Source organism: Microtus pennsylvanicus, chromosome 6 (assembly GCF_037038515.1).
Source record: "Microtus pennsylvanicus isolate mMicPen1 chromosome 6, mMicPen1.hap1, whole genome shotgun sequence".
Classification (NCBI taxonomy): Eukaryota; Metazoa; Chordata; class Mammalia; order Rodentia; family Cricetidae; genus Microtus; species Microtus pennsylvanicus.
Genome location: NC_134584.1, coordinates 67,611,589 through 67,625,732, shown reverse-complemented (window position 1 = coordinate 67,625,732; position 14,144 = coordinate 67,611,589). Strand labels below are relative to the sequence as shown.

At 38.6% G+C, this 14,144-nt stretch overlaps 1 protein-coding gene across 1 annotated transcript in view; it reads right to left on the bottom strand.

Moving 5' to 3' along the window:
- The window catches only part of Adgrv1 (adhesion G protein-coupled receptor V1), a 532,771-nt gene that overhangs the window by 185,930 nt on the left and 332,697 nt on the right, over window positions 1-14,144 (bottom strand). The window contains exons 84-85 of the mRNA XM_075976408.1: window positions 11,641-11,757; window positions 1,173-1,351 (exon numbers count right to left, since the gene is read on the bottom strand). Coding sequence (XP_075832523.1) covers window positions 1,173-1,351; window positions 11,641-11,757 — 296 coding nt within the window. The remainder of the gene's footprint in view (window positions 1-1,172; window positions 1,352-11,640; window positions 11,758-14,144) is intronic.

Sequence of the window (14,144 nt, the reverse complement as noted above, 5' to 3'; positions counted from 1 at the left end):
GAGTAACTGTTCCCTGGATGTACACTCACCCCAGCTATCTCACCTCCCAACCTCTCCATGTTTCCTGATTTTGTTGGAGCCTATAATGCACCACACCATTCTTTATTTAATATATGCTCATGTGCTGATTGGTGTTTTCTTGTTTTAAAGAAATACAGACAACTCTGTACATAACATTACTCCACACACAAAGGCAGCAGACTTCCCCAAATGTACCAAAGAAGCTAGAAAGACTATGAATCCTAGATCAAGACTCAAACCAGAAATAAAACTCAGAACACTTTTAATCTTTTTTTTCCCCACAGAGAAAACTTTGATTTGTCCTTATAAAGCACCATTGAATTTCACCCTTATTCCTTTCAAATTTGTCTAATCAACAATAAACATCAGACCACTGAAAAAGTTAGAAAAACAATAAAGGAACAGAAAATATTTCCAAATAATATAAAATATAAACTTTAAATGCAGCATTTCTACAGTTTATTGTGGCAACTTACAAACCCTTTGTGAACTCATGGCAGCTTTATTTTTGTTTTAAGCAAACAGATTTATTTTTGTTTTCAGTAAATCCAGATAAGATTTTTAGCTTGAAGATTAAGATCTTTGCATAGTTTTTTCTGAGTCTGGTAGATACTTGATTCAAGAAATTACAATTGCAAATTTCTTATTATAAAGTCTAAACGTGCATTGTGTTCTCTGCAGGTGAAAGCTCAAACCTGTTACCTGAAGATGGAGACACCAAGATGGGATGGTAAACACTTCGAGAAAAAGGGGAAAACTCTATTCGAGAAGAAACTAAATGGGCTTTATCCTTGACATGTGAGGTTAATACCGGAATTTTCCATTGATTCATTATCAAAATGTTCACGGTGATTTGATTTGTCATCTCTTACTATTTGTCTGGTCTGGGTCAACTGTTATGATAAGATATAATCTACTGTTGGCTACTAAATACCTCTCACCAGAGAAAACTGCTAATCCAGAGGCAACTATTTCATTTTTAAAGGAATGAATGACTAGACAAAGGACAGCTTCAGAAAGTGGGCAGGAAAGCACAGGTGTGAAATGCCTGCACTTACACCCTCTTCCAGCCGCATCCCTCTCTACCAGTACAGTTACCAGTGAAAGTACCAAAAGCCCAAGACAGCAGCATGCTGCTCGGGTATACTCACAAGTCACCGTGGATGAGTCCATAGATCTGCGGCATGTCCCGATGATAGACTCCTCTCAGAATAACTATGAGAAGAATCACCACAAAAGACGGAAGACCCCAGCTCAGAAGGCAAAAGAGCAGGTATCGTCTCTCGGTGTGTTCGTCACTCATCACCAGCACGTACCAGAAGTTCACGGACTAGGGAAGGAAGTGATATGAGCAGGCTGGGGTTAGTGGCACAGGACGCAGCTCTGCTGGTGTAGACACGCAGGGTCACTAGCAATGAAGGGGAAGACCAGCTTCATAAAAACAGTTTAAGTTGGACTATTTTTAAGTTACAATATTCCTTTATTTCAGATATTCAAGAAATCTGCGGCATTTTTAGAAACTCTGGGAACATGAAAAATATTTAATCTAACGGCCCTTTTCTTTTCCCTACTATGTTCTACCTTAAACTTTGTCATGATCTTCTGAGTGTCTGTAAACATGCCTCTGAAAAAACAAACATTGTCTGTCACCCAAACCACTTCCCATAGGAACAAATTCATGATGAGGATGAAGAAATAATGCCTCTGAACTTTCAGAGATTTTGACAGCTTTTATACATGAGCGCCTAATACAGGGGAGAGCCAGGCTCCATCTCAACAGTGTGTGCACGCAGGACTACTGAATCCAAAACTCAGTGTGACTATGAATGGAGAAAAATCGAAAAGATCGCAGTCTGTTTGCACTTTCTTGTTCACTTACTTGACTAATATTTTCCAAGAACATAGTGAATTTCAGAGGTCAGACTAGCCACTGAGGATGCATCGCCGAAAGGATGGGATGTGATTTACTATTCTGAATCATAGATTCTAACAAGAGGGCACCAAATGAGTAAGAGAAACATTTATTTTATATTAAAACCACATCACATATCTTCTAGTTCTTAGGATAAAAGTACACAAGGGGCATGTGCCTTGAGTTAGGAGGACATAGGGACAGATTAGACCGATGGAATGTGGAAAATAAAGCACATAAATGTTGTCATTGTCCCCAAGCACCATAACAAGCTGTGTCAAGGCCAGATCTAGAAGTTACCTATTCTGTCTTCTATCATTTTCTTTCCTCGATTGCCTTACTTAGCTATTACTAAGTACAGCAATGACAATGGCTGTCACAGCACCCCATTATATCTCCTTCCTACAAAAGTCACCCTCTTCAAGTCAATGTGTGAAGTGTGGGTATACATGACTTCACACACATGTTCCTGAGGAGGACCAGCTCTGGAAGGGACAGCATCTGTACGCTCTGCTTCTCTATCATGCATGGTTATTAGAAAGATGCAGTGAGGGCTGGTGTTGCAAACTGCTGGCACACACGTGGTTCCCACCGGAAAATGTCACCAGTTCCTCAAGTCTCCTGGAAGGATAAGGACGAGCATAAATAACTCATTCCCCAAACTCAGAATGCCACAGTGTAAGCCCTTTGGAGTGGAAAACAAGTGTGTTCATGCTGCGGGAGGCTTTTAGATGCTGTTTACTGAGGCTTCTGAGCAAGATCCTATCTGCACCATTTCTGTCTTGAGGAATTATACTAGGCTAAACTTGGGAAGAATAAAAATATTTGGTTCCTTGGAGATTTTTGTCTTTGAGTTTATTTCCTTATCTTTATGCACATCTGCATATAAATGCAATTATAAAGCATGTTTTGAATTGTTGTTTATGCAAATTTGTTCTAACTTCTCTTTAAAAGTGATTAAGGCCAAAGCTTGTTGTGTTACCCCCACCCTCTGTGCACACTTCCCTCTACACTAGCATAGGGTGTAGACTCAAACCAGCGACTGCTGTGTACAGGATGCTGATGACAAAAAGTCACCCAAGTTAAAGGTCACTCCAGACGCAACAGTTGTGCAATATACACTCTAATACAGGATGTGTCTATGTGCATTTGCACAGTAGGTCAACCTGCATGCACTGCAGAAGGGGCAGGTGTCCAGATGGAGGGATGTAGTGAGTGATGTCTCCATTCATTCAGCTTGGTAAGGCTTGGGGTTTTCTCTGATGTCTGCTTTCACACAGACGGTAATTTCTCACGGAGTATAGCTGAGCTTTCCAGGAACATCTCAGCCACAGTCTTAGATAAGCGGAGGTAAGAAGTTGAGAGAATTGTTTTCTAGGCTCATCGGTGCAGGATTTCATAGTGTCACTGGATTCTCAATGACTTGATTCAGGAAAGCTAGCTCCGTGTCATAAACTTCTGTCAGTCTGAAAAAATGTAAATACCTTCCTAACAAGATCCAATCACTGAAATATACTATGAAGAAAGCATTACATTGTATATCATTTTTCACCATATACATTGGAAACAGTATTTTAAAATATTTTAATTATTCTTGACAACCATGTGGTCCATGTGTAAGATTTTCTCTGACTCATTCAGTTTTCCTGAATTTTTGTCCTTTCTTTCTTTCTTTCTTTCTTTCTTTCTTTCTTTCTTTCTTTCTTTCTTTTTTCTTTCTTTCTTTCTTTCTTTCCTCCTTTCTTTCTTTTTCTTTCTTTCTTTTATTCTTCTTTCTTTCCTCCTACCTCTCTTTCTTTATATACAACCAAAAATAGTCATGGATTCCTCATCCTCCTGCCTCCACCTCCCAAGTACTAATATTAAAAGCATGACATTAGAGTCACACTTGACCTTAAGTTTTATTTTAATATATTCAGGTAGGCATATTTGGAGATGCATGCCTAGGTCATGAACTTCCTTTCCTAAGCCCTGTCTCTCATCTCCCCCAGCCATACACAGTACTGGCCCAGAAGCTCCATGTGCCATGTGACCCTGTTCAGCTGGTCACAGCTAGTTTGGATAGAAACCTGGATTCATCTGGACCAATCTCCTCATTGAATCACCTTGGAATCCCATGATCACCTAAGCTGTCCATGAAAACTGACCTGCAGCAGCTGTGCTACAGCAACGTCTGGAGAGAAAGTGTTCGTAGGGAAGGCTGGACAGACAAACTGCACTCACAGTTTCAGCTGAGTGAATGCTCTTATCCACTCACCACTCTCATGATTCGGTACTGTTTCAATCAGTTTACCTTAGTTTACTATGTCTTCTAAAGTAACTGTGTGTGTGTGTGTGTGTGTGTGTGTGTGTGTGTGTGTGTGTGTGTGTGCACGCCATTCTTTAAGCTTAAAGATAGACTGAGAATTTAACCATCTTCCTGTCCTTAAACTCACAGCTCCTCTTCTGTAATATGATGTAGATTGTTGAAGTCACATGTGGTGGGTGGCTCCTCCTTTGTAATATGTAGAGTGTTGAAGTCACATGTGGTGGCTCCTCCTTTGTAATATGTAGAGTGTTGAAGTCACATGTGCTGGCTCCTCCTTTGTAATATGTAGAGTGTTGAAGTCACATGTGGTGGCTCCTTCTTTGTAATATGTAGAGTGTTGAAGTCACATGTGCTGGCTCCTCCTTTGTAATATGTAGAGTGTTGAAGTCACATGTGGTGGCTCCTTCTTTGTAATATGTAGAGTGTTGAAGTCACATGTGCTGGCTCCTCCTTTGTAATATGTAGAGTGTTGAAGTCACATGTGCTGGCTCCTCCTTTGTAATATGTAGAGTGTTGAAGTCACATGTGGTGGCTCCTCCTTTGTAATATGTAGAGTGTTGAAGTCACATGTGGTGGCTCCTCCTTTGTAATATGTAGAGTGTTGAAGTCACATGTGGTGGCTCCTCCTTTGTAATATGTAGAGTGTTGAAGTCACATGTGGTGGCTCCTCCTTTGTAACATGATGTAGAGTATTGAAGTCACATGAAGTGGCACATGCTTCTAACCTCAGTACTCAGTACTACTCTGGGAGCAGAAGAATCAGGAATTCAAGGATACCCTCAGCTGTATAGCCTGTTTTCGGGTAGCCTGAGGTATATGGGATCTTGCATTAAATAAACAAATAACCCAAGACTAATTATATTTAAGATTTATTTACTTAGAAGTTCATATAAACATTGATATTAGCATCTTGTGCATAAGACCCTTATTTTTTCTTTTTCTTTCTTGTTTTCTTTTCTTTTTTGATTTTTTCAAGAAAGCGTTTCTTTGTAGCTTTGGAGGCAGTCCTAGAACTAGTTCTTGTGGACCAGGCTAGCCTCAAATTCTGAGATCTGCCTGCCTCTGCCTCCTGAGTGCTGGAATTAAAGGCATGGGCCACCACCACCCAGCTAAGACCTTATATTCTTATCTTTCCATAGCCAACAAACACATGTGAGTAGAGATCCATGCTCCAAGAAAAAGAAAATATAGATATGTTTGTTCTCTGTCCATATTTTTATGGTAATATTTAGTAAAGAATGAGAGGGGTTATTCATACATAAATTGATGAAGCCTAACTAGGAGCTGTGGCAGATTAATTTTTGTTTATCTTGTATACAAAACCAGATTTTATAATATCTGGTTAAATGTATTGCTTGTAATCTTTGAGAAAATCAAATAAGTGAAAATGAACATATTTTTGCACCATTTTAATTGAGTTTAATAACCATTTTATGAACTAAAATTTCCTCCCACATGTTAATATGTGTGTGCATATGTGTGTGTGCGTGCATGTGTGCATACATGCATGTGTATGTATGTGCACACTTTAAAACCTTTGTTTGGAAGAAATTTTAGAAGACTTGATTTTACTTCATCAAACCTCCTATTAAGAGGAACACAAGTTAACTAGTGAAAACTTTAAAATATTAAATGCAAAACATGAGTTTAACCAATATTTATAGAAAAATAAATATAGACCTCATGAGTTAACAATATACATCAATCTAATTTAATTCAAGTAATTTTGTGCTGTATTATTTTAGTACTCTCTGTCTCTCCTCCCTTTGTCTCTCTCTGTCTTCACCTTCTCACATAAGAACTACATTCCCAGAATGAGTAACTGGGACTGCGAAACTTTTAATCAATTCCATTTAAAGTACAAAAAAACTAACTAAAATACCCAAATAAGATTTTTTAGATTGAATATACATAAGAATAAATTAAAGACTGTATCTATAAGCATATTGGTTACATTACTATACAGAGAAGTATCTACACAAAAAAATCAAAAACATTGCTTTAGGTATCATAGGTCAGAATTATGGTTTTATATATTCTATAAACACAAATTCATTAGTTCATTACTATATCTTCATATAACCATTAGTATGTTAGAAAAGTATAAAGGAGACATGTCATTTATTTTAGGCTAAATAGGCTATTTAAACTCTATGAATTTCATATGAACAAAGATTTTATCCAGGCTGTGTATAATACTTGGTTATTAATTATTTCACTAGAATCACTAAACTGATGTATAGCATTACATGTAATCTGCAATCACACAAGCTACTAATTCTACCCACCACCATGTGTTCTTAATCATTCATTTTAGATGCAAATCTAAAAAATGTTCCCACATGTCCTTCTTCCCTTTTTTTAAATTATTTATTGCATTAAAAGAATTGCAAGGCTGTTGGAGGCTTGATAATTCAGTATTTCCTGGGTATGTCATTTTTATCTTGGTAATTATCAGTCTGTTGTCTTCAATACTTTTGAAGTTCTGTCAAATTAAATCAATGACAAAGGAAAAGCATGGCTAATTTTAGCATTCCTCTTCCTGTTGCCATGCTCCAGCCCTTGCTACTAAGGAATTAAGATCCTGTATGTTTGTTTCTCCATTGTCAGGCTACATGGAGAAATTAAGGCAGAAGATATAAATGTTCAAGCATAGTGATTTCTAGCCTATTCTACCAATTTAAGAATGCATTCATCAAGGACGTTTTACTTTCAAATTAAAACATTATGTTTGAATAAGCTGTGAACTTAGGAATGAGAGAATGAGATTGTAGAGACAATGCAAGACTCTCCTGTCCTCTGTGAAGGAAGCAGGTTGCTCTACAGTGATTTAACATGGTGAAATGATGGTCATAAAACTGAGCCAAATGAATACAAAAGCAAAGTTACATTTACCTCTACAGTATGTGGATATTGCAAACAATCACAGTTTATATTATAGTTCTTCAGTTAACCCATGATCTGGTAATCCAATTGGAAGCATGTCTTATATGACCATACATAATAAAAACATAATATTTAGGAATTCTATGGATACTCTCTAAGTAAACAACTATTGTTTATAATACAAAGAACTAACTACCATTAACCAGAATTAATTAGAGACTACAAAATAAATTACAAAATAGCTATATTATAGCATAGAAGAGAGTAGAGTTAAACACTGTAAAAGTAAAGATTCCCAAACATAAATATATATACATTCACATAAAAAGTATATACAATCACAAAGATACACATGTGTGCTTGTTTACAGATTTATAAATATTTGTCTACTCATGGGGTATTTGTGGAGGCATACACAGGAAACCATTAGCACTGTTTACCTTTGAGCATGGCATTGGGGATAAAGCAAAAATGTCAAACATACAAAATAGCAAGGAAGATGTACAATTGATTTGACATCACTGTGACTTGTTTTTATTTTGTAATATTAGTATATGTTATCTCCAAAATGAAAGAAAATCCAAACAACTAGTCAGCAGCATAGAGGAAAGGCATTCCAACATTTGAAATTCTCGCTGTCGATCTAACTTAGAGTAAACATGACCCTGGCATCTTAAGAAAGTGGGAAATGATTTCAATGTTCACACTGAGTGATCTTACATGAAGAACAAACAGAAGGGCAGGACAGTCATCCTTGGCCCAATACGGAATTGGTGAGTTGTTTGTTTCAAAACCAAATAAGCAAACTTTGCTATTGTTATATTCCCACCATGTTGTGTGACTCCCCAGCAAGAGAGAGCCAAGCCTGAAGAAGGGAGTAAGGTTGTTGGTGGGAGAGGCAGGGCTGAATAGGCATTTGTGTGCTAACCTAGAGATCAGAGATTAGCCTTGCTAAGGCTTTGTGGCTGGTGTGTGCCTCTCCTAAAATCAGCCTATTCCCACGAAGCAACCATATCCCCTATTCAACGAAAGATATTAATTACACTGCAATAGTAGAATATTCAACATCTCTGCTATTTTAATCACACGTGAGCCTCTGCAGCCCTAGAAGTGAATGTGCACAGCGTACACCCTGAGCCGGGCACAGGGCCACCTTTCTGTATGGATTAGTTTCGTATTTCACAGTTTTCAAAGGTGGTGAAACTGTAACCTGATTTGCAAGATAGGCTGAGAGATGTGATATAATTGTTTATCAATGAGAGGTTCCTCCTGGCAGTGTAAATGTAATCTAACTTTACCATCGGGTGTTACAAACACGTGACAGAAAAGTAAAGTGCGACCATTTACAAATGCGTATCCTGACATTGAAAATGTGGCCCAAACAAAATACCCACCAGTCTGCTAGTTTAAAATGTTTGTTTTAAGGGCATTTTTTATTATCTCTATTTATGCGCATCCTAATGAGTGTATTGTGAGCGTATACATGTGTTGAGGTCAGAGAAGCACTTATTAGAAGCGATTTCTTCCTTTTAACATGTGGGTTCAGTGCTTGAACTCAGGCTCAGTCTTGACAGCAAGCATTTTGCCCATTGAGCCAACTCTCGAACTCAATCTGATAAATCTGGTGCTTTTAATTTTGTGACTAAAGATTAATAATGAACTCATTATCATCACGTGACCCATATATAGCATTTGATTCCCTCCTGTGGTGGTAAAAAAAAAAAAGAACAGGAAGAAAAATTGTCAGAGTGCTAACATTCTTTCAAGACTTTTTAAATTTTTCATTTTTTCATTTTATATGTGTCAGTGTTTTGCCTGCATGCATGTCTGCACACCATGTATGTGCTCGTGTTCAAGTTTTTAATGAAATTTGCCTCACAGGATTGGACGAATACTAGCCCATCTTACTGCATAGTGATTTTTAAGACTGACTTAGACCTTTAAAATGAGTTTCAGGACACAGCATTTTATAAATGGAAAGTACAGATTGGCAAAATGACATCTGACCATAAAACAAGTTATTAAAAGTAACCTGCCTACAGTTCAGAAGTTAATGGATTTTCCCTGTGGTCACACCACAAACCATGCAGGATGCGTAGTGCACCATCTGAAATGCATTATACTCACTGCCACTCGCAACCGCTTCTCTAAACCGTGAGCCACACAGAAACACAGTTAATCTACTAAATATGCATCAGCCACAACCACATTTCCTTGCTGACCAGAAATTCAGGCAAGGAAAAAACAGATTTCCATTAACTTTGGTTAAATCTTATATAGCCTCGGGTTTAATTCCCCGGAAACAGGGATTCTACGTGAAATACATGCGAAAGTCATTTCTCTGTTTGAATATGACTCACTATTTGATTCACTGTGCTTCCAAAATAGTCTCTTCAGCTCCGAGAGTATTACTGGCTGTGCATGCTCTTAACCTGAATGACATTTTCATTTTTAATAGTTTTTGCTCTGGTTCTGCCAAATGCAGAACCCTGGTCCAGGTTTTATCTCCTGCGGGATCTCTCCTGGGATTTCTTTCAGAAGCATCTTCCCAAACCCTTTCCAAGAAAGAACCTTCTGATTCCTCACAAGCTATAACGTGAACTGTGAACATGGTCTGTGTCCCTAGGATGACTACACTGCAGTCACGGTTGCTTTCATACTGTTACTCATGTAACCTAGGTCTGTGTGGTACTCTGGTCACATGCCACATTGTCATTGAGTTTATGTTAGAGTGAAATCTCCAGCATTTATATTATATTTCAACAGTGACACTGTCCTTTTATTATGCAATGTATAAGTACTGGTTCTCATATTTGTTCTACAGGGAGACTTACACCAAAGGCTTCCTGCTGTGACTATCCTGTTATCTCTGAATATATTCAAACCTGATAAGAAGTTTCCTGTGTTTTCATCTCCATCGTTAATCAGAAACTCAGAATATGTCAGGGACAGAGACAAAGGCCTTCAGAAAAACCACTGAAGACTCAGTCCAGGCCAATAGATAACCCACCTGCACAGTCATTTACCAAAACCTCCAGCTTAAATCAAATCCTAAAGTAACCTTGCAATCAGGAGATCTAATAAATTTATTCTAATAAGGAGCTATTTCAGCTTTGTTTATGGCTTAGATTTATTTTTAAATCAGTTGACAGAGATGTTAGAGATAATGACATTTTCCAGATTTGGGGTTCTGAAAGATCTATAAAGCAGTAATTCTATGAGTAAGAAATTATCATCCCCATCTGCAGATTAAGAAGCATACCTTGGAGAGAGGAAATAATTGGATTGAGATGTGCAAAGAGGGGCAAGGCCAGAGGCCTATTCAAGAATCTTCCTCCTCTCTCTCTCTCTCTCTCTCTCTCTTTCTCCTTGCTTCCCTCTCTGCTCTTCCCCTTCTCCCCCTTTCCTTTCATAACCCACTTAATAAATATCCAACCTTGATGGAGGAAGGTCATTGGTTAATTAATAAAGAAACTGCTTGGCCTGATAGGTTAGAACATAGGTGGGTGGAGTAAACAGAACAGAATGCTGGGAGAAAGAGGAATTGAGCTCAGATGCCAAGCCTCTCCTCTTCAGGGCAGATGCAATAGAGTAAGCCGCCAGGTCAGACATGCTGAATCTTTCCCGGTAATACTGGTGCTACACAGATTATTAGAAATGGGTTAGTCAAAATATGAGAATTAGGCAGGTAGAGGCTAGAGCTAGTGGGCCAAGCAGTGTTTAAATGAATACAATGGTGTTGTTATTTCGGGTATAATACTAGCTGTGCGGGGAGCTGGGCAGGATGAAAAGCAGGCCTGCCCGCAGCTCCTTCAACACAACCTCACTCTGCATAGTGTGCCTATCTGTCCCTCTCTGCATCGCTGTCATATCTACTGCTGTTGATCACTGGAAACTTTTGCCTCCTCACTGCTCTTCCTCAGCACAGTAGCCATTCTTCATCAGACACTCACACCAGATATGGAGAATTCAGGGACTGTCAGCTCCTGCATTCCCAACAACAAATCTATCCCCAAATTCTGCATTAATGAAAAGAAATACCCAGAGCTGTTCACTTTGTTTCTCCTGACACTTCTCTATTTGGTAGGAATGTCCCATCATCTTATGGTACAGTTAACACTAGTAACTGGTATTCCCAGTCACTCTTTCCTACCTCCAGTTAACCACAAGCAGGAGTATCTTCCTAAAACCAAAATCTAATGACACCATTCCCTTTCTTCAACAACTTCATTCCAGAGAATGCAGTTCAAAGGGCTTATTCTATAGGGCCCATATTCCAAGTTTCTTCTTCTACACCCTTTTGCTTTCAGTCATGCTAGATTTGCCTCGTTTTTCCTAACTGTGCTCTCTGGTGCAGCAAAGTTACTACACATTCTTGCATTTACACCCTGGGAAAGGTGTGATGGCTATATTGGGATTATTTCTCCTTCAGTATGGAGAACACCCGGCACTGAGGCCACCTCGGGATCCAGAGTCATTGGAGGCAGCGGTGGGGAGTGAATGAGCAACCAACCTGAATGAGCATCCAGCTGAACTGGCATAGATACAGGTAATGTGTCACAGCAGCCACGGCAGCGCAGCTCTCATCGCCGAGCTGGGGACTTGCGTATGCAGAAGCCAGGAACACAACCTGAAAGAAAGAGGTAGTTCTATTTTAAGTTGTGCTAAGATTGATGAAGACTGTCCAGAAAACAAGCCACTTTCTCATCTGAATCTGTAACTGAGAGAAAGGCATGGCTGGCCTGTTGCCTGACTCACATAAGAGCCAACCTCAAGGGCAGCGTGTGAACTTCCGTACATCTAAGAACCCATAAAGGATATAACATTGTGTGCTATGTTGCTGCAAGGCTCTCAATAGCAAATTCTCAAGAAACCACATTCTTGTCACTGCTGGACCAAAACCGGAGCTTTGAAAGCCATTTATTCCAGCGAGGCAGGGAAGAAGCAGTGTGGAAATGCCATTCCCAGCGAATGAGACAGGGACATCAAGCAGAATCTTTGACTTTCTTCCCATCTTCCACCTCCTGTCAGCTAGCAACATGCAGAACAAATAAGCTTCAAGTATGCTTAAAATTTTCTCAAAATTACCTAAATGGTGGGGATTTAGTATCACCTTCAAGCCTGTGTTCAATGTCACCCTTACATAGAAAATGACTGCTTCCACATTATTTAAATTGTATCTCTTTTCTCTCTTTCCCCACACATTTGAATCTTAACTCTTTTTATAAAATGAATCCTCATGTCCTTCTACCATACTGTAGATCATCATCATCTTCTTCATTATTTCACTGACTAGAATATAAGGACAGAAATTTTTACTCTTTGATTTTGCTGATGAATTTCAAACACCAGACCTTTGGCACCTGGTAGAATTCAATATACACCTGTTGAATAAATGGTCAAAGCAAGTGGAAGACCATTTTGCATTATTCCATTATAGACTACAATATCAAATTTTATAATGGGATATACAGTTAGAAAAAGAAAGATTGGTGCAACAATATAATACTATAACTTCTGAACAAATGAACTTTGTACTTAATTTCTTCAACAGTAATAGCAAAGTTGGCAAAAATTAACGTGTAGCCCTTTTATATCCTAGAGTTTCAGAATTATTTGTAAAAATGGAGCTTCCTAACTCAATTTTTTGTTTATTAGTCCCAGGCTTGGCATCTTCACTCTACAATGTTACAGCCAGCAAGTGCCAGCATTTAAAGTATAAACTATAAACTCACTTGTAGATGGAATGGCGGGCTGCGTTTCTGCCCAGCTCCTGCACGGCTAGATTTATACCCAAAATAACAACACACAAATTATATTCATTTAAACACTGCTCGGCCCATTATTTCTAGCCTCTTATTGGCTAACTCTCATATCTTGATTAACCCATTTCTATTAATCTGTGTTGTGGTGGCTTACCGAGAAGCTTTTAACCTGCATCCATCTCAGAGAGGAAAGCTATAGCGTCTGCCTCACTTCCCTTCTTCCCAGCATTCTGTTCTGTTTACTCCACCTACCTAATTTTCTCTCCTATCAAAGAGCCAAGGCAGTTTCTTTATTAACCAATGAAAGTAACACATAGACAAATGACCCTCCTCCTTCACTCACTGTACATTGTTTCTTAATAATCTAGAAGATAGGAGTTCCCCCCCCCCAAATTAGCAACAAACTCACGCTGCCAGAACACAGTACACAGCAGTTTCTGAATCATGACGGCTTGTTCTTAGAGCATGTTTAGATTTTCCTAGACTTCAGCTTCTGTGTGTAACTTCCAAATAATGAAAAACATATTTCATAAATTTAACCTTGTAAATTCCACAGAACCTCACTGAACACCTTCTAGGTCCTGAAAACTGGGTAAGACTTGGCCGTTAAAAAAATCCTCAGAAGTAAAAGTCTGTATAACTCCACCTCCATTCCCAGAATCCCTGTGACAATTTGCTTTTGTTTTTAAGCACACTGGCCTCTTTCTCACCGACTCTATAAATGTACCTGCAACAACACCAATCCTCTCAATCTTGGACTCTGAAGGGTAGAACTTTGCAGAAATCTGATGTTTTCTTTACACTCAACCTGAACAGTTTGTTATAAAAAATAACCACACAAATTTTAACTGAGAATGTATATTTAGTTTGCAGATTCTGTGAAACTGTAAATGGAATGCTGATTAAGTGTATTTTCCTAACATTTTTCTTAGATGCAATCAAATCACTGAAGGTTATTGTTTAAAACTGCCCCTGCTTCCAGAACATAGTTTTAACACTACAAATTCCACTCATAGGGTGTGCTATCTTCAAGTTTTTTTAGATTTTGGATCCATCTTCCTAAGTTATAAGAACACCAGTACAATTTTGTGACCCATCAAAGCTCTTTCAATTTGCTCTCTGAGTATTGAAAATTACTTCTCACTGTGTGAAAGAAAATTAATAAGATAAAAATGAGCTGCCTCCACCTTTAGCAAAGAGGATCTCAAAATACTTCAAAAGCTTACATGTCGTGTCAATAGACCTGCCCCAG